The sequence below is a fragment of the Strix aluco genome, chromosome 8 (genome assembly GCF_031877795.1).
Source record: "Strix aluco isolate bStrAlu1 chromosome 8, bStrAlu1.hap1, whole genome shotgun sequence".
NCBI lineage: Eukaryota > Metazoa > Chordata > Aves > Strigiformes > Strigidae > Strix > Strix aluco.
In genome coordinates this window covers 1,502,422-1,526,621 of record NC_133938.1, presented here as the reverse complement: position 1 = coordinate 1,526,621, position 24,200 = coordinate 1,502,422, and the positions used below count along the sequence as shown (strand labels likewise).

Here is a 24,200-nt window from a genome sequence, read left to right as displayed (position 1 = left end):
AGCCCTGGCCGGGGCTCCAGAGTCCTCACTGGCCAGAAATTTCCAAAGGAGGGTTCCAATGCCCGATTTAGGAGTTTAGATCCAAGCCTGGTTAGAAGAGTAAGATAATTTAATGGCAGCAACATCGACCAGATTGTGCTGGTTGGCCAGAGGAGAGGCCTTAGCACTGATTGGCTTACTCCTGCAGGCATACACATTGCACCCTGGGGTGGGTGAGCAGCACACCTCCCCCACACACAGGTCACTGTCGGGTGTCTCCGGCCGTAACTTACTCCCCATGCACTGTTAACTGCATTTACACCTCCCATTCAGCTGTCCCTGGATATAAACAAGTCCTAATGTTAGTGTGTGCTTCACTGTTGTGCAGTTGATGACATCTAGGTCAAATCTTAACCGTAGATGTGTGCGTGTTTGGGCACGGACAGCTTTCCACTGTTGGTCATACTGTTTTTTTCTTTCAAAGAATTTGTTTGTCTGCTTGGGTATACACTGATTCTTATCACAAGTCCTTGAAAGAAGTCCGTGTGGTATCAACTCCAAATAATGGTACTATTTTTCTACACGCATTTAGGAATAAGGTATTATGTATCACTTCAGGAATTTTAGGCTGTAGATTAATATGGATACTAATATATGGATGTCTGAGGAAATTCATGAAACTGTTTAGAGTGACGTGTTTTGGGGTGTGGTCTTATGTCAGTTATTTTGCTTTATATTTCACCAGCATTTCATTGCTACATACCCATATAAAATGTGATGCTGAACTGCATGAAGGGGGTGTATTCTCTTACTGTACTGTTCGGAAAGTAGTGAAAAATGATCGTTGAACAAATGAATGTTTAGTATTGTTTAATTTTATTCTTTCATGTGTTCAAAAGAACTTGCATTTCTTAATGAATCCAGGCCACAGCAGCCTAGTGTTTACCTCTTCTTCTTCCTCTTTCTTGTGGCCTAGATTCAAGAGAGTAATGAGTGAGGTCTAATTGTCCAGTGGAAGATCAGGAAATCAAGTATATCAATTACTTATTTTGAGAAGGTTTATTAGATTGATTCTACTCCATGTGTAAAATGTTTAAACTGCTGCTCTTCATTTCTTACCTGGACTTAATAGATACGTAGTTTGTTTGCAGTCTGTCCAAGTTCTGTAAATGAATAATATTGCAAGTAGGCAAATTCATTTTACTGCAGAAAATGAAAAGAAAAACCTGTTATTGTAGAATTTTTCTCTTTATTGAAAAAGCAGACAGCACCCTCTGTATTTCTTTTTCCATTTTGAGTGTGAACTCACCTCTGCAGATTAGTCAGTCACTTACAAAACCAGCACAGCGTTGTCTGCCGTGACAAAAGAAACACTTTTCAGAAGAATGCTTTCAAATTTTGGCATCCATCTGACAGTTCTTTTAAACGTTTATGGTTTGGTGCACTTCATTGTCAGAAGTGTACAGTACCACCTCCCTTTAGGAATAATCAACATATTCACAGGTATCACTTAGGAGGGAAACAGAAGTTCCCATGGGAAGCTGCCTCACTAATCCCGTCGTGGTGAGGGCACCCAGCATGTTTTATAAGTTGGTCTCACGGGGAGGTGAGCAGATCTGCAGCACAGCCTTGGGCACCTCAGTCTGTGGGCGCTCTGGAAGGCATGACTCACATCACAAAGATGATGGCCTTGCTTTTTCATTGATTTTACTGCTATTCAGAGGAGAAGTTTTTGCAATGTACTTTTTCACTGTAGAAGGTGTTTACTGCACTGGTTCTCAGATGACGTACCCCCTGTTTGGGAGGGTTACAGGGGGACGTGCAGCAAACAGGGCAGAATGGCTGGTTCACAGAGAGCCCTACCTGGGCCTAAACTGGGACACAGATTCTGATCTGTGGGCAAACAGGGCTCAGCGTGCCCTGGGCTGGGGAGCCCCGGGCAGGGGCTGACCTGGCAGCGCGTCCAGGCAGGCTGCTCACAGAGGCTCTGCTGCGTGTTGGGGACTTGGAGCCACATCGTGGAGTCCACTGTGTGGCCGCGTGCCAGCGCACAGCTCTGGGCCCAAATTTGCCAGTGGTGGAGAGTGTTGTGCTGTCTGAGAGAGCAGCAGTGCTGCTGCGTGAGGCCCTGGGACTGGTGCCTGTTGAGCTGGGCAGGTAACCTAGGGGAAAAAATGCTGAGGTTGCTCTCAGTTTTCCATTTTTAACGTGTGTAAAGAAAGCTCTACAGGGAGATCTTGTAGTTTCAACAGGGGAAATGTTTTTCTAGTGGTTTTTAACATAAGGAAAACCACATTTTTTTTCCCAATTTTTCCAGAAGACTTCTTGAATGTGAGAGAATTATAATGAAAGTTTTCTTTGATTTTAAATAATTAGGGTTGAATTTTTCTACTTAACCTCTGAGGAGTATGATTTAAATCGCCATTTACTTCTGTTTACTTTTAAAGGCTTTTTAAGCTTGCACAGAAAAAAGCTTTTAATTGACCAGTTACCAGCTTTAATATTTCAAAGCAACAGTTTCATTTGTTTTTCATTCATCTAAAGAAGTGTTTCATAATTTTTTTTTTTTAATCTGAGCTGAAGAAGAAATTGCTTGAATGACAGAGGGGAAGCACAGACTTTTTTGTTTTTCTTTGCAGATTACCATTAGTCAGAACTGAATAAGCAGTTAACTGACTAAGCACTACATAACGCTGAGTGCTGCCAGTGGTAGTACAGTGTTGGCATTCTGGAAAGTCTGACACAAAGAGCCATAGCCATGTTAGCAAGATTTCCAGCTATGGTAAAGAAATAGAAAAACAGGTAATAGAAAGCCAAGAGGGGACAGAAAAAGTACACACATCCTCAAAAGTACTGAGAACAGGAATAAAATAAAGGGGGGGGGGAAAGTGACCAAGAAGAAATATGCATAAAAGGAGAGAAAAGTGAAAAATATTAACAAAAGCATGAAGCTCATTTAGGAAACTTTAAATATGTGTTATGCCCATTCACATTCAGGAAGGTATTTAATTACTGGTTATATTGTATGTGGGCTATCCTGTTCACTCAGAACAAAACCAGCCCTAGCCTAGCCAGAGCTCTGTGAGGAGCTCACCACACACAGCAGTACACGGAGCGTAGCGCAACCTGAGAGTAGTCACAAGCTCGATATTGCCATTCAGGAATATTTTCTGAAGGAAATACAAGCATATAATTTAATCTCAGTAGCAAGTACTTAATAAAAAAGTTTTGGGTGCTTGAATGACCAGTAAGAAAGTTTTAACTCAAATAATTAATGGCAGACTGCGTGTTTAAATGTGGAACTTTGCCAAAATTTGTTTCTCTGAAAATAATGAGTTATGTTAAATTAATTTTCTCTTTTCTCTCATCATTCATTATTCTCATCATTTCTCTTATATATCTTTCAAGATCTCCTGCTTGCAGAGAGTCCCACAGCAATATGATTACACGTTAATGAAATACCGTAGAAATTTAAAAGGATTTCCATTTTAGTGATAGCGTGTTACAGTTTAACTGGGTTGATTACTGAAACACATATGAAGAGAGAATTTTCGGTCATGGTGTGACAGTGACTAAAGGCTGCCCTACCGTTTCCGCCACAGACCCCGTCGCAGCAGAGCAGCATCCTGGACAATGGGCAGGAGGAGGTGTCTGTGAGCAGCCAGTGGAACCCCTACCCGCTGGGGCGGCGGGACGTGCCGCCCGACACCGTCACCAAGAAGGTAAGCAAGGCTGCTGATGTAGCTGCCGTCATCCTCTTCTCCCAGCGAATCACTGGAAGGAGGAGAACGGGTTAATGAGGTTTGGGAAACACCTGCTTTTCTTTCAGAGTTCAAAGCAATAATCATTATGAATTAAGGATGGTGTTTTCATGCTGGCTACCTGGTTTTGCATTTGTTTATGGAGATGCTAGTAGTTAGATCTGTAGCATGTGAAATGGGCACAGTGGGCTTGGCAGGTGTGTTCCTGCATGTATCAGATGGCTCCTTGCTCTCCTGAAGAGCCTTCATTCAAATTTTTCCTTTCAATGTCATTCTTCAGTTCATGACAAAAAAATAAATGCATTGAGATGGAGGCCAGCCCAGTGTCTGGACAGTCACAGACATTTTGGCAGAGGCATCCTGGGCACACATCATTTGCTGATAAACTCACTAGAAAGGCTTCTGATTTCTAGTACCTTGTGGTGGTGGATATTAAATTCCAGTGCTTGGATCTGGCCTGCCTCTATGAAAACACTGGCTGCTCTCTCCCAGCCCCAGCTTGGCTCTGCTCATCCACTGAGAAACTGCCATGTTTAGATGCTCTAATCATAAAGCTGCAGAATGGAGGATCTTGACAAACTAAGCTGTGTTTGCAATCAGCTTTAGAAGGTGGAGCCACCAATTTAAGCAGTGATAATTACAGTGATTGTTACCTCTATGGAGATGGGTCCTGCTCCTTCCTGAAGTAAAGCCCTGTGAGTGAGTAAAACCAGTGTGAAAGTCCTAGTGTGCACACGGATAACTTCTGTAGTGGAATGAACTGTCAGCTCTGCTGAGGCAAATGTCTCCCTACTGGCTTCACATCTTTTTATCCAAGACAGTTTCAGAAGCAGCAGCCCTCACCTTCTTACAAACGTAGTGATGGGATACACACGTGCAAGAGAATTGCTTGGAGATGGGAGATGAAAGGCACCGCACCTTGAGCTGCCCAGGGACTCCTTCCCGGGCACAGGAGAGTGAGCAGGAGGGTGCCCTGACAGTGCCCTGACAGCCAAGTTATTTGAAGGGTTTATTTATCCTCTGATGTGCAAGAAACCAGGATAAGACATTTAAGAGGAGTCGCTGCTTATCTTCACTGGCATATTGGGATAAACCTACATTTACCCATTCACACAATCTAACACAGTCTATGTCTTGCATTTGCGCATCATTATTGTTGTTATAATAAGAAACTGCAGATTCTGTTTCGTTTTGAATATTTCTGTATCTCGCTGCTCAGATATGGTAAGTACAAACATTGCATAACTGTGCTGAAATCTGCTTAACTCAGTGGACCAATCCATTGTTACATCTGTTGTCAGCTACTTTAATTATACTGTAAATATTGGACACTGAGCTGAAAATAATTAACTTTTGTGCTGGATGTTAAATAAAGAATAGAAATGAAATTGGGGAAACAGTCTGCATAATAGGGAATTTTTTCTGCAGAATAAATAATTCTCATTTCCAAGAAAGGCAGCTTATCCACCTCCAGCAAGAGCCACAGTGTGAATACACAAGAAGTAGTGATACGATCTCTTCAAAGTCTTTTAAGAGGAGTGAGAAAATGAATTCTGAAAATTGTTTACCCACCATCCTCAGGAGGTGGTTTGCAATGTGCTGTTACGACAACACTAATCTCTTCTCCATTAAAAGTGACCTCACGTGTCTTGGTTTCCCAGCATCTGGGGATTAAAATACAGCAATTATTTCAAGTCAGACTCAGAGGATCTTCTATAAAGTTCAACATGACAAACAATTAAATAACGTAAATAGAACTTGTAGTATATGTTGTGTTTTACCATAACCTAGGAGGACTAGTGTGAGTGGGCTCCTGCAGGGCAGGGTCACTACATGGTAGAACTGTACTTGGGGAATCGCTGGAGGAAGAGCTGGGACTCATCCTTCCAAGACGACGAGCGTGGACTGTAGACAGATGGACTGTGTGCTCAGGCTGCTGTATGGACACAGTAATACATGTTCTAAATGGTCTGCACACAGAGGGCTGCTATACGTGTAGTGATGGTGATTTGTGTATGTTAGGTAGGGTGGGAATGCTGCACAGTCATCACTGCATCGTTATGTGGGGTGTGAGTGGTTGTTTCTGTCCTTTTTGCTATTCAGAATACAGATTAAATGCCAGTTTTATTTTAAGTGATCATTACATGATCATCCCATAATTTATGGGTTGTTTCTCTTATGGAAAAGTCGGATATTTTAGTCTTCAAATTGAATAGTCCAGTGATTTATTAAAAGACTACAGTATTTACGCTTCCTGGACAACGACTTTTTCTGTCATGCCAACAAGAGAGGTGTCAGCTACATGCCTGATTAAATCAGTTGTATTCCAAGCTAGCTGCTCCTCCCTAAGAAGGGAAGGGGTAGAAATGTGGTGGGGGATCACCAGAACGGATCTTGGAAATGACTCCTTATGAAAAAGAGGGATTGAAGAGTGAGGAAAGAGATGGAAAGTGAACAGAGATCAGGCCAGCTGATCTGGGTGCAGGGTGACAACCCTCGAAGAGGAAGAGCTGTGCAGGGATGCATAGGACTGTTAGTTGGCTGCTTCTGCTGCAGGATCACAGCAGCCCCCACGAAGGCTGAGGCCACACAAACTCTTGGAGATCCCTGCGTGGGCTGTAACGGTCTCAGAGGATGGGGAAGGAACATGTGCTCCGGAACCAGAGCAAGGCAGCTGCCTCTCAACAGGGATGTACAGAAGTGTCTGAGACATCATTTCTCTCCCTTTCTGACCTGGGAGCATTTCTGTTGGTCACAACAGCCTGGAGGCTCTTTCATTTCCAGCATCTGCTGTTCACTACAAAGGTTTTTTAACTTGATAAAGAAGATTCGGGGTTTTTCAGTGAAGAATTGCTTTTTTTTTTTTTTTTGTATTTGAAATAGACATCTTCCTCTGAGGCAGACAGTGCACCTGCTGTGGTGGATCTGGGATTGTATCTGGGGCAAACAGAATTTATGACATTCTGCTTTTTTGGGATCCTCTTGTGTTGAGTCTGACACAACACGAAGTACAGAACTGTGCTGCCCATGGTCACTGGCTCACCTTGCGTCTCCGCGGTGCAGGGTGACATGGATTCAGCAATCTGCTGCAGGCAGGGCTTGTTGCCGCAGGGGAGTTGATGAATAGCTAAAAAGTCTGTTTTGAGCGTTTTCCTTCCCTTCTGATTGTGGTTGAGTTGAAGATCTCCCTGACCTGTAAAGTGGGATGTTCGCAGTACAGGCTGTTCTTGGTTTCTCAATGTCTGTTAAGCACTTTCACTGACACAGGTGAGCTGTGTTTTAAGAAGAGTTTGGGGATTGAGATTTCTCTGTCATTACTCACCTTGAGACTATCCCCCTTGTCCTAAACTGAAGAACTGTCAGACATGTATTCTACCTACTCCCTTTCTTCATATGTCATCAGCAAAACAATAAGACAGAGCAGATCAGTTTTGCTCGCAGTCACTGCGTGTCTCGCTGGGATTGTGTGTTCAGTGACACGAGTAGCTCCAACTGCATCTGTATTACTGACGTGTTCTGCAGACATATCTTAGAAATCCGTTAAGATGTATTTTTGCTATGGCAACAAGCAATTAATTCTAATCCTCTGGCTGCTATAACTTCTGAGGCCGGATGATTGGCCAACGGGTAAGAAATGTTTTGATCTTTTGCTGTATTAAATTTGAACTTGTCTAAAATAGAGTCTCACAATTGGTGGCTCTTCCACGCAGGATCATAAAGGTTCAGTAGCACCGAGGATTAGACCTTCATGACGAGATGTGATTGGGTCGCTGGCTGGTGTAAACTTAATGTGAAATGTCATTTCAGTAGGTCTGATTTGTCCGTAGAGACTTGCAGATACTGAGGCATGCAGTCGTAACGCTCCTCCACATTCAGGCTGTTCAAATAATAGCACTGGTTGACGGGCACGTGTAATCTGAGAACTCTCAGTAGCAGCGGTGCGGTATTTCATGGAGGTAATAATATTTGATCATACAACGGAGCATGAATTTTGCTCGTTCCCTTATGGTTAAGTTGCATGTGATTATGTATAAGCAACAACAACTGAATCCTGTAAATATGGAAAGGATAAAATTGTCTCAATTTATTTTGCAAAGATTTGCCTCAAATATTTATGTAATCCATGTGCCTAAATACTGACTGTGTGTTGAAGAATAAGCAAGTATGCAACTTCACCATGTCAGAAACAGAATCCAGAAAGCAAACCTCACCTGTTAGACCCCAGCTGCCAACGTGAAGGGCACGGGGGATGGAGGGGGTGGAAGAATGATAGCAGTCATCTTTTTTTTTTTCTGAAATTATCAAAAGGCCAAGTCAATGTAATGCAGTATTTCACTTACATTTACAAAATATTAGAGCTTCAAACCGGTAGATATTATCATAGAAATTTGTTAATTTGATTAGTTACCTTTTGTAAAAGCCACATTTGTTCCTAGGACAAGGCACAGGTTTTAACTGATTACACTTTGCATACACAGTGCACAACACTGGCCAAAATCTGTATTTGTGTTATAAATCTTATTCCAAACTATCCTCAGAAAAAAACCCAGTATCTTCAGAGTGTGCTGTGATGAATAATCCACCCCACTGCAATTTATTCAATGTTTTCAGTTGACAAAGCATTCTGAGCAGAAGCATATGTCATGACATGAGGGAAAAAAAACACTTTGTGTTTATAAAGCAGACTCTATATGGCTAATTTCCCTCAACCTCCTAGGGTCACTGAATGCAATGGGCGTATCCTTGCTGCTTTTAATCACGGTTTTTTCCAACTGTGGTCAAAAGGCAAACCTCTGATATGATTTAAGAGGTTTGCTTTTACTTGACTCTGTAAGTTGTAATAATTGCTTCTTTTCAGCTTCCTGAATTTCTGGCCTAACGGGTTACGTTACCCACAGGCAGGTAGCCATATCCAGACTTTAATGGGATCACAAAGCCTGCAGCATCGGAGCCGCGAGCAGCAGTATGAAGGAAACATGAACAAAGTCACCATTCAGCAGTTTCAGCCACCACTGCCTATTCAGATTCCCTCTTCGCAGAGCTCTCGGGCACCTCAGACAGGGCGGTGTTTAATCCAAACCAAGGGTCAGAGGAGTACAGATGCGTATCAGGAGCAGGTGAGAAAGCGTGTCTATAACACTTTGACAAAAACTGCCTGTTTTTTTCTGCACTGTGTACAGCAGGAAAAGGGAGCCTGGGGCAATAGCAGAGGGCAGCTGAGCCAGGCAGCGTGGGGAGCGTGCCTGAGCTGGAGGCAGGCGAGCAGGTCTGTCCTCTTCCTGCCACTGGGGAGCGATAGCGGTTTTTTTCGTGGCTTGACCAAGCGACACAATTTTGGCATTGAAGTTCCTGAGCAGAGCTGACATCGCTGGGTCATTATTTGCAATTTCTGCCCATTCCCCAGTAACTCAGTTCAGTGCTAACTGTGCAGTGTATTTGGCAAGACGCTGATCTTCCCAGGTCTGGGTTGGCTGCTCCGGTTCAGCCCTGCGAAAGGCCAGTGGCAGCGCCAGTCCCCCCAGTCTAACAAAACGGGTGCTGAGGATTTTCTTCATTAAGTGGTCCTGTCCCCATGACGTTTGGCCTTAATGACTGCAATAACTGTTTGGGGCACCTGACTTGCAGAATAAGGTTCAGAATCATTAGCAAACCTTTCTCTTGTGTAGAGCGCTGGTCACTCCACGCAAGCAGCTGCCTGTGCTAAGTCCCTGAGTGCTGCATTGAGAGTCAGAAGCAATTGCTTGTGTGGCTCGAGTACGTGCTCAGACTGGCTCAATGAACAGTCATTAAGTTACACTGAAGTCATTTTTATTTTATATTCAGTTACCCAATGCCATTTAGAGTCATCCTGACTAAAAGATAAGAGTCAGCACTCCTTCCTGGAGTAAGGCGCTTGTAAAAGTGGTTGGTGCACGGTGCAGGCTGGCGGGGCTGTGGCCCTGGTGCTGACCATGGCCTGAAGATGTCTGAGCTTCAGAGTACCGATTGCTTGGGTTTGTCCCAAAAACAGCACCGGGGGATGCTGCACATGTGACACCATCCAGAAAAATAAAAGTGCACGAGATGAAGCCTCACTGACAGATTTCTCCCAACGATTAAGTGAAAAACTTGGCCAGTGTGAACTGCTCTTTCACAAGTCTAAAGGGCTTTTTTTCTCCTTGGAAAGAAAATTTTAAAATATATGCAAAAAATGCATGCAGCACCGTGAATATTATACTATCATTGCAGCATGCTAAAAATCATGAAAATATTTTCAGTTTATAACAATATTCTACTGACTTTTACTGTATTGTGCAGTCAGCTTTGGAGAGGGTCAGCTTGTCTCGTTAATGGTGAAATGGGATGTGCGTGAAGCAGATGCCATTCTTTAGATGGGCTTTAGTGCTGGCATTGACTCATCCTGCCGTATCTTTTTAACCTAGTTTTGTGTGAGGATAGAGAAGAATCCTGGCCTTGGTTTTAGTATCAGTGGTGGAATAAGTGGGCAAGGAAATCCATTCAAACCTTCTGATAAGGTAAGTTACAAATTTCTCTCTAAATGGTCCTTATTTTAGAGTGCCATATAGTGGAGACATAGATAACATGAGTGAAACTTTTATGCACTTCTGTTGTGATAATTGAAAGAAATTTTCCCATAGTTGGCTTTTTTTTTTTGTTAGGAGAGTGTTGTTTGCTTTTTTTTTCCTGGTTAACGAAGATGAGAGAATCAAAACAGAAATCACATGGGTGTCTGCCTTGTAGTACATGTACAGGATCATTTTTTAGACTGTTTTCTGGAGAATCGTCTCTCACTTTTTTCTTGTAAAAGTCAGTATGGGCCCTGATGGAACTTTCACTAAGTCATTAGAGGGAACACTAAACCAGTGACAGCATCACTAGGTAGCTGAAATGCCAGGGTTTATAGCAGCTGTATCAAACACAATGGGCCTGCAGACCAGTGTGGAGCTCGTCGGTGCCTTACAAACACCATGGCAGGCAGGCTCTGGTCTGTACTGCAGATTAAAAACGTCACCGCTACGGCACAGGGTGCTCAGGGAGACTCAGTGGTCGTTCTGGGACTGACGTGTTTAAGAGGTTGATAAATCTCTTTACAGCAAAAGGAAGCTTAGTAAAAATACAACATCTGGTGATTATCAGCTACGCAGGGCTTTAGGATTAGGAAATGGACTCTTAGACCTGTGAATTTATCTGTTCTGTGCAGTAAAACTGACTGGAGTTTGCTGAAAAACAAGTATTATAGGTACCTCTCTGCTCAACATATTCTTACATCCTTTGATAATACTGGATTCAGTTTTAAGAGACAGTCATAACTTCTGTAAATACTGAGAAGGTTTGGCAAATGATGAAATTAAAACTATCTTTTCAAAAACTTGAGATCTGCATGCAAATTAAAAATAATTTCCCCACCACTCTGAATTACAACAGAAAGCTAATTGAAATGTAAAATACTCTTGGAAATATGAATCTAACACAATCTTAATTCCTTTCAATTTTCTCATTGATAATCCCTGTTGTGAACTTCAAGAATAGTTCCATTTAATGTGCATAACTATCAGGCATTTTAATGGCTATCCCTTAAAACATTCTCATTTTTGGTGTCCGCCTTTGAGGTGGCACACTAGAATTACACTTTATAACATCATGGTCTTTTTTTTCCACAGTTTAATGTATGACTTTAGAATTAAGCTATACTTCCACTGTCTTATCACTTGCCTGAAATTATTAAAGAAGAGTCCATATCCCACTGTGAGCGTGTCTGCACCAGGAGTACGTGCCGTGCAGTGACAGCTGTAGATAGATTTAATTTTACCAATAACACAACTCCAAAATTGTGTACTAAGGGAGCGGTAGGGTGGTTATATTGAAGGAATTAATAGTTAAAAGGTTTTTTATGTGTTGTGACTCTGAAACATTGCTTCCTACACCACTAAATCAGATTTATCCTGTGTTAAATATAAAAGAGCAGTACTGTCTCTCATGGTACGTGCTGGTCGCCGTGATGGCTCTGAGTGGCGCACGCGGTGCTGTTCTGCCTGTGAGGTGGAATGGGGGCTGGCAGCCAGCGCTCTCCGGCACAGGGCCGTGCCTCTGCCCCGGCACGCTGGTGGCACGGTGGTGAGAGGACAGGGAGAGCAGGGAGATGTGCCAAAGCCCTCAGTCGTTTTGACTGGCAGGCTCATGTCACACCTTGGTGGCGCATGGGTGAAATACAGGCAGCCCGTCGGTCTGCTCCCGAGGAGCTCGGCTTTGACAAGGGTCTCTGAAAATCCTGGGCAGTCCCTTGCTCCAGAAGGCTGTGAAATCCCTCAAGGAAGCACCTGATTTGCGTGATGACGCCAAGCAGGGCATGTCTCTGGGGTCTCTGGCAGGGATGTAAATGGCTGCATTTCAGCCTGTGCTCAGGTCTAGAGTCTGCTTAAAGGTATTTGCCCTCGGCAGCAGGGTCAGCGCAGTGGAGAGAGTGAGGCTGAGGGTGCAGAAGTACGTGACTGCGTGGGAAATAGTGCAAATGTGTTCATCATCTAGGAACTCCATCTTTGATATGGGGTTTTAGTGACCTATATTACTGAAATTCTGAAAAAAAAAAAATCTAAAAATATCCTTTAATAGTTTTTCCCCTTTCAAAGTCCTTCTACTCTCAAGACACTGGATTCAGTGACAGTCTTACAGACCTTTGTGCTGAATATCTCAAGGGCTGAATATCAAGACTGCTTTTTAGAAATTTTTTTAAACTTTTTTTTTTCCTAGAGGAAGTAAACAAAGATTACCGTATAGATTACAGTACGCATTATTCTAATAAATTAATGTTTGCTCCATTTAATTATCCTTCTGATAACCCTGTATCTCTTGCCCTATTCATATTGGACATTATTTTGTGACGTGGAATCTTAGTTTCAAATGACCCACGATTATATTTTTATCAGGTGATAATTAGTGGAAGGTCACGTATACTGGTGTTTGATTACAAACAGATTAAAGCAAGAGTTTAGTGTTTAGACCAGTTCCAAGGTATCGAAAGCCCCCAGACACCAGTTAGGGAGACACCTGTATTTTGGGTACTAGTTCTTGGTGATAGCATCCTAACCTCTGTTACTTCTGACTTATAGGGTATCTTTGTTACTAGGGTTCAGCCTGACGGACCAGCCTCCAGCCTGCTCCAGCCTGGCGATAAGATCCTCCAGGTACGGATGGCTTTAACTGCTTTGTGACTGAACTCACTCTCTGCCTCTTACAAGTACAATGATACTGTTTGCCATACGAGTTACCTGCTGGTGTTGTTATTGTGGTACTTTAATACCGATTTATAAGAGTGCTACTCGCAGTACTTCTGAGAGCTGGTCTTGGAAGGAATAAAGCCGTTTGAAAACAAGTTGGGGATGTGAAAAAGGGGCACTGGGGCATGCTGGGTGACAACCCCGCTGCCACTTGTGGGGAGCTGAGCTGAACCAGGGAGTGTGCTGAGGGCCCGTGGCGCGGCGAGGAGGCGGACTGGCCTTTGCTTCCCAGGGATACAGAATACGGCATGTGGATGCCAGCACCAACCCTCTGGGAGGGAACGGCACTGCCGGAAGGGGTTAATGCTTACAGTCTGTCACAGGAATCATCCAGGTGACACAACTGAAGCTAAAAATAATCCTTCCATCATATCCAGCTTTTCCACACTAACAGCGCAAGAAGACGCAGGGAGAAGGAGCTTTACAGGCAGTTTCACAAGTATAGGTACATGACAAAGCAAGACGATTATAATCGTCACCTCTGCAGCTGATGTGGCACTGGTGTGAGGAGTTACGTAGTCACACTTTTTGACAGAATTGTAACTGTCAATATTTTTGCCTCTTCTTTGCTGCCTCAGCATTTTTGAATGCACTCACATGAAAACAGCCTCTACTGGATCCACTACTGGATCATGGAAGCATCTGCACGATTTACAGAGAAATCTCAGCATCTTGTTTTCTTTTTTGTTTCTGTAACAAATATTTTCTGTATTCCAGTGAACTTTTTAAATAGAAAGACAGGCTATTGCTGAACATACCTTTCAAAAATTCCTCACTGACAGAAAGTAACGGCTGTCCATGTAGAAAAGGGTTTTCTACCATGTCCTGCAGGGTTGTTTCTTCTTCCTCGTTAAGCCTGGAAAATGTGTTACCACTGGCAGCAAATAGTATTACTTTAGACAAAAGGAAGAGTCATTGTAGTTATCCGAAAGGCTTATAACAGTTTTTAGAGACGTTCACGCTGATCGAGGGTGAGAGGTTAATCGGTTATATGAAGGAAGTTGGCAAACCAAGGATGTTTCTAACATCTTCGGTAGCCTCTCTCCTCCTGCTTCCCTCTCTCCTTTGCTCCCCCTGCCCCTCCTACCCGGTGCAGGCTCTGCAGTAGTTACCAGCTTTGCACTCTGCAATAGGCAACTCATGTTTAGTTGCTAGTGTGTTCAGAAAACGGTGAAATACGGAAAACAGCGAAGCAAAATGAAATACAAAATTAGCTAGAGAGACTTAGAATAATCAAGGTGCTCTGTTGAAAACTGAGCTTAGTAACAGAGAAAAACACAAGTAAAATATGTTAAAAAGTAGCAGAAAAATAAGGTGAGGGGGTTGTGTGTGGGGGCAAGCAGCCTACGCCGTGGTCTGAGCAGAGTCGTGCGAGGGCTGTGCGGTCCGTGCAGGGCCAGTCTTGGCAGCCGTGTGCCTGGCACGGCTTCCTCAAACGTGCACGCTTGTGACCTGCATTTGCTTTGTGGCTCTGGTTATGTCAAGATTTTTGCTGGGGGGCACAGGCCCTCAGGAGCTGGGATTTCTCATGTTTCAGCCTCTGTGCCTAAAATAGGAGCATTTATGTGAATTTATATGTTCACAGTTAAGGTGCTGCTGTGGGGTTTTTTAGGTAGCAAATTTCACTCTCCTAATTTATTCATCACTTACGTTGATGAAGTTTGTTTGACTTTGCACTCTCAGTCATTCTGGTAGGATTGTGGATCAGTCTCAGCAGAGTTTCTCATTTGTCACTGTCTCTGGCAAGAACATTTTCCTTTTATTTGCAATTACTTCTACCCATGCATAGTCCCTATTACCAGGTGTTGATTTATATTGTGGCAAGTAAAAAGTCGGCCATTAATCTCATGAAGGATTTATCAGAGAAAAAAAACATAACTGTGATGAAGGATGTTTTACTTCTCAAATAGAAACAATGCCTTTAGCTGAAAGTATCCAGTTCCCTAGGCAGTAAGAACTTGAAATTATCAATACTCACTGGCACCACTTCACCTCCACTGCCCTTTTCCACTATTACTGTCACTTCTGTTTGTGTTTATCTCATGAGACAATCCCCTGCCAGAGACTAGAGCTTCCTAATACCAGTTACTACGTAGGAGGAGGTTCCTCTTCACCCATAATCTCTCCTGTTCAGCGGCTGCAGCTACCTGTGCCTCTTGTCCTCCACACTGGTTTCTGCTGGGACTCCAAGGGAGGAACCTTCTTCCTGTGTTCCCTCAGACTTAGCCCACTGTGCCCTCATGCTCTCTGCCCCGTGATCTGCTTTTAGTGTCGTCTCAACCCTCATGCTACAGCCTCTCCCTCCCCGTCGTGTCTGTCTGACACTTCTCCCCCCAGCTGGCACCTTTCTGTGTTGCCACGGCAGGTAACCCCCCACCCCGAGTCCCCATTACCGATGCACAGCGGTGGCTGTGCAAACTCTGGTTACTCAGGGGGATTCGCAGGAAGATGGTGTCAGAGCAAGGCTCCCAGGGGACATATTTTTAAACATTTCCATGGAAGAATTTGCTTAGCAGGATGTGTTCAGGAGACGCAGTAATGTTTCTGTTGTGCGTTTATGTGTCTCCCCAAGCAGTTTTGGTAAAAGAGGGAGGGAAGATTCAAAAATTAAAAGGCTTGTCAATCCCTGGGTGGACATACCCAGCTCACGGAGAAACTCATTCAAAACATGGTTTTGCCCATGGCCTGTTTTTGATAGAGGAGTGTGTGGGTGTCTCCTGCAGTGAACAAATCCTGGTCCTTGCAAGTCCAGAAGTCCACGGCCCTGCTGGGATCCTGGGGGGAGCAAACTTGTTGTATCTTTTCTTTCGGTGTTGTAAGCTTCTAAGTTATTTATCTGAGAAGTAAGAATGGTTTTTCTGTTATAAAATTAGCAGCAGTTTTAGTAGATGACTTTTAAGGAGGAACCCAGCTGTACGGCTGCTAAGTCAGCAAGGAGAGGGCAGCTCTGTCAGCCCTGTCCTATAATTGTGCCACCGTTAAAGGCTGCCCCACACTTCTAAGACATCTTGTTTTGGTGGCTCCATGATACAGCTTAAAATCTTCTTTTTGTCTAATAATTAGACTTAAATAATAACTCAATGTGTAGGTATGTATGCGGATTTCTTAGCATATTTTGTGGGGAATGTGTGACGCAGCAGGAATGAAAGAGGTAGATTCCGATTATCATTTCTTTGTCCCTCTGGGTGTGGTCTGCTCGGGTATTTTGGGATCTGTATCATCTCCTACAGCCCTCTTCCACTGAGAAACCTTTCTTGTAGAAGAGGTTTCTCCGCGAGCTAGAGCTGACCCTGCACAACAGTTCCCTGTACCACTCCCCCGCGCAGCTTCAAAATGAGAAGGGGGGTGGACAGAGCTGGCCTGCTCTCAGGTTTGTTTGCAGGTTCTTTTTTTTTTTTTTTTTTTTTTCCGAATGAGCAATAGTGAGCTGTGTGGTGAATAAAATGAACTACCTGACTTTCCCTCTGAATTACGTCAGAGTCCGAGCTGACCTCAGACAGAATGCCAAATGGCTGCCTAATTGTGGCACACAGGTGAATGTCTTTGAAACTTTTCCTGCCTGAAATCTGTATTGCTGTTTCTCAGAGCAAAAACATTTTATTATACTAAGCTGAATAAAAGTGAGCCACTCCTCACTGTTGCTTGGATGCTGCCTTTTCTCCGGGCTCCGTGCCTGCCCGTTGCCATTCCTGTGCAGTCATCAGCACTAGAGCTCGCAGCAGCCGACACCTTTGAAGAGAAACATGCGAGTGCCAGGGAGGCACCGCCACGCTCATGGGCACCCTGGTCAGAAACCACTGCAGGGATGCGTGCGCAGCACCGCTGTTAATTATTCTGGGCCGGGCAACCTAGAGCACAGCAAGCGGGCCCGGGGCAGCCTTTCTGCAGGCACCTGTGCCGGGGCAGGATCTGAACTCCTGCCAGGGGACGAGCGGCCGTGGGCACGAGGGGGCTGGGGAGCACCCGGGGGGCTGCTCTTGAAATCTCCCTCCTGTATATAATATATAGTAAGGTGCTGTATATAATATATAATAAGGTGCAGAATGGTTTTGTTGTGCCCAGGAAGATATCCTGTAAGAGATCTGTGTAGGGCGGTCTGGATGTGTGCAAGAGACATCTGGTAGTTCTTCTACAGGGCTGTAATTTCACATTTTATTCACCGAAGCATGAGGGCTTCATTCCCCTATTTTTAAATGTCAGTTAATTTTTTCTGGTTTTGTCGAAGCGCAGTGCTTTTTCTAGAATCGCTGTAAGCGAGAGAGACCAGGTTCTGCCACAGAGAGCCCCTGGGCAGCCTCCACGGCCGTCGTGGACCTTCGGCAGCAGGCGCCATGGCTGGAGGGCAGTGGGGGGTTCTGTGGGTGGCTCTAGAGGGGAGGGGGGGGCATCTCCCCGACCAGGTGAAGCCCTGCAGCAGGGCCATGGGGGTCGGAGGACGGAGCTGGCGCCCGGGGAGGAGATGCTGCCGAGAGCATTACCCGTGTTCGGTGCCTGATCACCTTTGGGAGAGTGGTGGATCTTCTACTTGGGCTTATGGATCACGCTCAGGAAACTCTTACTGATTACATTTAAAATTTGACTCTTTTAGAGTGAGTTGTAACCGACAAGTTACAGAAAGATTCAGTGAGCACAAAAGCAGGACAGTTTATTCAGTCAGTTGGTCCCTCTGTACACGCCGTGTGTCTGCACCTGATGGGAGCCAGAGCCTCCGCTGCAGTCAGCAATGGATTCTGGCAGCACTCGCCCCCTTTGGGCTTCACTCTCATGTCCCAGAGCTCTTGTCTCTTCAGAAAATACACAGAGTTGCAGCCTAATTAACCTGGAGAGGACCCTGGAGCTCATCTCGTCCAGCCCCTGCTTGAAGCAGGGGGGTGCAGGATCTGTCCAATGGAGGAAGAGGGACCGCGTCAGACTCCTGTTTGCAGGAAATCCTGAATTGATTTTAATTTCCATATATCCCTTTGCTCCCCCAAAATGAAGACCCTAAATAGAGTCTCATTTGATTTCTCTTCTTCTTGTTTTTGTGTTACAGGCAAACGGACACAGTTTTGTACATATGGAACACGAGAAAGCTGTGTTACTACTGAAGAGTTTCCAGAATACAGTAGACCTAGTTATTCAACGTGAGCTTACTGTCTAAATATTTTTTTATAAATAGTAAATATGTCTAGCCAGATCTAATGTTCAAACAGATTTATACATAGGAAACAAATTTTTGCCAATTGCTGGACCAATGGCAAACAGTAGTGCCAAATGTATAATACTATATGTTAGTACCAATCATCTTGGAAAAAAATATATTAACGATATAAATATATTGTTCATGTGGCTATGTATTAGTTTTACTTGTCAGCCTCTGGCTGTGCATTGGTGCGTTTTTTTAATCAAGTTCTTAAAGTCAATTTCATATGATTTCAAAACACAGAAGCACATACAAATTCTTTAGGAATTCTGCTGTCCATCAGAAACACTGCCTCAAAGTTGTATATGCCTTTATAAAGATAAAATATATTAACCTGTACTTCCCATGAAATATTTCTATCATGTCACATACAAAAATATAGAGAAAAAATATTTTCATAAACACCTCAAAGAAAGTATATATTAAATTAAATTTAATAATGTTCATTTATTTTCAATGCAAAGATATTATATGCCTTATGAAAATACCTGTACATATGCAGTGTGTATAGCTGGCTCCATATTAATTAGTAAAAATGTCACTATACAGGGTGAGATACTTAATAAATTCTACTGTCAACTCTGGGACCTAGATATAAATAACCTACATGAAAATTGGTTAACTTCCTTTTGTTTGACACTTCTAGCTGATTCCATGTGAACACACGACACGGACGAACAGTGAGCTTAGGCAGGTGTGGTTCATGAATGGAAGAAGGTTGCGATGGGTGGCAGTAAAACTTCTTCTGTTGCTGCTGATTTTATTGTTTAACTTTTAAATTTAAAATCAGAGGCCCTGTACGTACACCCCCCCTCCCTGCAGCCTTGCGTTGTTCTGTGTTTTCCCTCCTGTCCAGGCTGTGCTCGCCCCTGCCCGCTGTGTTGGCCATTGGTGAGGCTTGAACCTTTGTACAGTCCTTTATCAGTAACAGTCTGGGGAGAGTGGCCGGAGCGGGTTTAGTCGAGGGCACGGTGCATCTCACAGGGCTGCACATGGCACTGAGCGAGCCTGGGAAGAGCCTTTTTTTGTGCAGTGCGCAAAAAACCAGAAATCACCCCAAAATCCCGACGGTCAGAGCAGCGCAGCTATTGCCCACCGGCATGGCCGGAACCTTTTACTTCTCCGCTTGCCAGAGCCTCTAGAAGTTCTTAAACCTTTCTTCCCTTCCCATCAAGCGTGCTCTGACTGAGGTAATTAGACTTCAAATTAAACTAAACTTCAAAAGCGGGTACTGCCGCTGGGTGTAAGGCCCTGCGCGGCCCAGCGTCCCTCCCGCGGAGGGTCCGCACGCGCAGGGGGTTGGCTGCGGCCCTGTGTGCTGAGCCTCAGCCACAAAGGTGCTGCTGGGTCCCTGGCCCCACCGAGAGGCACCGGCATGGGTGCTCTGGGGAGCGAGGGGCTTAGGCCAGGCTCAGGGGCTTAGGTCAGGCTCACAGCAAACCCAGCAGATGGGTGGAAGAGAAACACCCAGCGATGGCTTTGGGTGCCGGGAGAGGGGAGGGTGGCTTTGTGGAGAGCACCTGTGTGCATAGGGAGGGAGAGAGAAAGTCCCCCAGACAGAGAAATCAAACTACAGGTTAGTCAGGACATAGGTACAGTAGGAACCATCCCCTAATGTTATTATGAAGCACCAGCTTTTTAATGGTTTGGATTTTTTTTCTTTTGTGGTTTTTTTTTTTTTTTTGACCAAACGGCATCCGTTGAGCAGCAGAGTCTGGCAGAGCCGAGGGATTTTTTTAGCGATCGTTCAGAAAGTGGCACCGCAGCGTTTGCCTGTAAGTTCCCCACGCTCTGGTTCTTTGCACCTCCCTTTTTCTCCTCAATCAACAGGAACAATTAAGTTTTTTAGTATAAATATTAATGAAACGTAAATTGCAAGCTGACGGAGCAGGTTCCCACATCACGTGAATTGTACCTTACCTAGGGAAGACCTTCCCTTGGGAAGAGCTTCTGTACCCCCGGCCTGGCAACGCCCCGCCACCGTCGGCCGAGGCTTGTCCCAAAGCGTGCAGTTTGAGTAAATGATGTGGTGATATTGAGAACATAAATTTAAATAATTAATGCTTTTCACTAAATTAAAATCTTCTTGATACCACAAGCTGAAAAAGCTTGCTGAATGCACAAGATTTGGTTTTGGATTGTTATTTGCTCCTTTTTTTCAGCTTTCAGTTTTCTATCGCATCAATGTAATTTTTTACTGTTACCATTAAATCGCACAGGCTCTGGCAGAGCCCATCTAAAACTTTTCTAATGTTAGTGGCATTTCAGAGGCCAGAATTTCCATTCTTAAGGCCTCGTTGCCCTTTAAAAAAGGAAACAAGGTTTTGTTCAACATCATATTCAGAAAACTGTAGGCACCTACGTAGCTTTTAGTTAATGATGTCGTAAGGGAATTAGGTCCCTTAAGAGACCTCCTGGGGCAGAGATAAATACACTGAATTATCTCCACAGAAGTGGGGTGGGGAGCTGCAGGTGTGCGGAGGGTGGCGAGGGCTCTGCCTGAGGACCCAGAGCCAAGGTAACAGCTCACAGGTGAAAATTGGTAAACTGAAAAAAAGCTGAGAGAGCTTTAGTGCTTGTTAACAGCCTGTTTTGTGCTGGGCTGTTTCCCCTGCTGAGTTTATGGGCTCTAAGGCGTGGGGGCGGGGGGGCTGTGCGCAGGGCTGGGTGTCAGGGTGGCCCAGCACTGTCATTAGTGGGTTGTAATGAGAAGGAGGTGGCAGTGAAATGAGATCAGTGCGGTGTCACACTGAACCTTAACTTAGCCGGCGCCCCCCCGACTCCAGAGAGGGGCCTGGGGAGAGTTGGACCCCCTGGCTGAAACATACGGCAGCGAAGCTTTAACACCGACCCCCACTGCCCCAAAAATACCAAATGTTATCTTTTTGGCATTATTTTATTCAAATTGGCTGAAACGATGTTTAGCAAGCACTAGTATTATGAGTAGTCAAAATGACCTTAATGGGACCATTTAGGATTTTTACATTAGTCCTTCAAAAGCAGCTGCAGCCTCTGTCCCCCGGGGAAGGTCTCCTGTGCCCTCACAGACACGGTCCCACACCACCCAGGTTGCAGGGAGGCACCAGGTGACGTGCACCCTTCGCGCAGCAGTGCGAGATTTATTTTTCTCTTTTTTTTTACTAAATACGATTATCTGGGAAGTGCTGGCTCAGGTGACGGTTGGCCCTGAGGTGAAGCCCCCGTGTGGGTTCACCTTCACGCGTGTGGATGAGTTTTGATCCAGGCAGAGGTGCTCTCCCCACGCCGGCGGGTTCCTTCCCCCCGTGCTCCCCACCCTGGCGCTGCGGCACAGTGCAGGGGGGCTGTCAGCTGGGAACCCACAGTCCTGCTGCTTTAGCTTTTTCCATGCAATAAACAATGAACTAACGATCCTCAGGGAAGGGCTGGATTAAGAAAGGAAGCCTGCGAGGCAATTCTGATTTTAAGGAGCTGGGGGGCGGGTGCTGGGGCTCCCCTTCCTGTGCCACCCTGCGTACCCCGACACCGACCGCGGGGCCGCCTCCGCAGCGGGCCCCACACCCGGTGGCCAGACAGGTAGGAACTCGTTTGCTTCTCTGCAGATTTGTGACAAGGCAGCTCTTAAGGGGAAAAAAGAAAGGAAATAAAATTTTAAAAAGAAAAAAAAGGGAAAAAAAGCTGCTTCCAAAATGTTAAGAGTTAAGACAGGCCTCTCCAGTCTTAATGATGGACCCATGTCCCCAGTCCGAGCCCACGGCCTGTGTCCGGCTGTTGATGAACTGAACTCCGGTGTTCAGCAGCCGGTGGTTCGCAGCAGTGATTGTTCCACACCTCCCAATCTGTTCTGATGTTTTCAAGATAGTTTTTTAACGTGTCCATGTCCGCATCTGTGTTTCACGGCACCGCGGCAGCCCCTGCGGTGGGGACAGGGCCTGGCGGGCAGGATGAAGCTGGGGGGGACGGTCCCCGCACATGGTGCACCCACCAGCAGTGACCCCCCTGCTCCCAGGGGTGCTGTGGGGACACTCAGCCTCTAAGGCTCTCGCAGGGCAGCCTCTTGCCAAGTGGGAAGGGGAGGGCCTCAGAAGCGTTCCTGTAAATCTGTATTTTTAGCTCATATAGGAACACCTGAAAAGTGAAATCACTGTTATAAACACCCCCGATCTTCACGAGCCTAAAATCCAACTAAAAATGTCAGTGTGAGGCATGCAGGAGGCTGCTTTGCTGTTGGTAGTGAGCGCGTTGAACACAGAGACCTTCCCCGGTTCAACCTCTCGGGCTTGTATCAGAGTTTAATCACGGGATGTGAATCATTTCTAGCTCTGGGTGTGTATCTGTTTTTCTGGTAGGGATAGAGGCAACAGTCAATGCAAGGTCACTATCCAACGACCCCCCATCCCGCTCCGCCACCCCCGTGGCGCAGGGGGGCTGCAGTGCTCCCCCTCCCACCCAACAGAAAGAAACAGGATTTGCCACAACTCTTGGCCTCCCGCGGCCCCTCCCCAGGCAGAGGCAGTGCTGAGCCTCCCGCTGCCCCTTTGAACTGCTGGGCTTTTACATTTACAACTTCCAAACGAGGATAAAACACCTGACGTTTGAGCTCCTGCCCCCACGCTCCCCTCCTGCTCTTCTGCCTTCGGAAATTTAAATTGTGAGCAGGCGCCCGCCCAGGTGCCGGTTCCTCCCCGGGGTGTCAGGGTTTAGGCCTCGGCTCGTCCGTCCCGCCAGCGTGAGTGGAACGCAGCGTAACGATACAACTTTCAGGCCAGTCGTTTGGATAGGAGGCGAATTAATTGGTGGTTTGGTTTTGGTTCGAGCGCCCTCGGTTTGGGTCTGCGTGGCGGCGGGCAGCGCGCCTGCTGCGGCGGGGCAGCCAATGGCAAAAGCCGGTGTTTGCAAAGCGTAAAGAGTTTCTCTTACACAAAAACAACCAAAAAAAAAAAAAATCCTTTTGCCAACCCCCTTCCTGGACAATTCCGCTGCTCTGGAAGCGAGTGACGTCAGCGCGTCACGTACGCAGCACCCGCCCGCTCAGCTCTGCGGTTTTCTACTTGTGAGTACTGTATCCCGTTCCGAACCGACAGCTTACTTTATGAAAAATTTTACCATTTTATAAAAGACATGTTTAATTATGATGGAGATGGCTGTATTGTAATTAATATTTTGAGATAATTGTGATTTTGAGCTTAAATTATATACAGAAAAATGGTCATTTTTGTATGTGTTAAAAGATTGCTATATTACAAATGACTGTACTTTTCAGTTTAACTACAGTATTACTGTAAATACGGCTGAATGAAGAAATATTTACTACTTTATTAACATAGATTGTGAATGTACTTAATGTTTTTTGCAGTATAAAGACTTACTGAACTTGAAAGCTGCTTCATTTTATGTGCAAAAAGGTACTTCAGAATTCTATTTTAACTCTATTGATTCCGTGCAATCAATCTCTCGTCAGTCCATGTGCACACGCGGGTCGTATCCTCCCCGGTTTATCTCCCGTGCGACACGTCCCCGGGAGGTGCAGGTTGTGTTTGGGAAGTGTTTTGCAGCTGTACAGAAACCAAACCCAGGGACTGAACCGACGCTGTGCAGTGTATAGCAGAGCCATTTTTCGGCTTTGATGTACCCAACTTTTTCAGTATTTAAAAAAGTGTTTTGAATAACATTAAAAAGTCTCTTTATTGTATAAATAATAAAAATGTCACCTTATTGTAATTAGTCTTTGTCATCTTTTGCTGTTGGAAAGGAGCCAAGTTTTCAAAAATTCTGCAAGTCAGGGGATGAGAGCAGTTTGTTACAGACCCACCCCGGTACCCCATGACACACCTCCTATCAGTCATTGCAGCTACAGCTTCACAAACACCTGCAGCACCCACCAGCGAACAAACCCCAGGCTGAGGGAGGGGCAGGTGAGGCACCTAATGCTGCCTGTCCTGCCCATGGTACATCAGCCGCAGGGCCAGTACAGCCGCACGGCCCCTACAACCACAAGGCAGGTACAGCCGTAAGTGGTGTCAA

General features: G+C 45.2%; 1 protein-coding gene across 1 annotated transcript in view; it reads left to right on the top strand.

The window, feature by feature from the left end:
* Positions 1-19,672, top strand: part of LRRC7 (leucine rich repeat containing 7) — a 171,707-nt gene extending 152,035 nt beyond the window's left edge. Inside the window, exons 21-25 of the mRNA XM_074831760.1 lie at positions 3,582-3,701; positions 8,639-8,857; positions 10,163-10,255; positions 12,848-12,922; positions 18,048-19,672. Of these exons, the coding sequence (XP_074687861.1) occupies positions 3,582-3,701; positions 8,639-8,857; positions 10,163-10,255; positions 12,848-12,922; positions 18,048-18,155 (615 nt within the window). The 3' untranslated portion in view covers positions 18,156-19,672. The remainder of the gene's footprint in view (positions 1-3,581; positions 3,702-8,638; positions 8,858-10,162; positions 10,256-12,847; positions 12,923-18,047) is intronic.
* Positions 19,673-24,200: the final 4,528 nt, after the last annotated feature.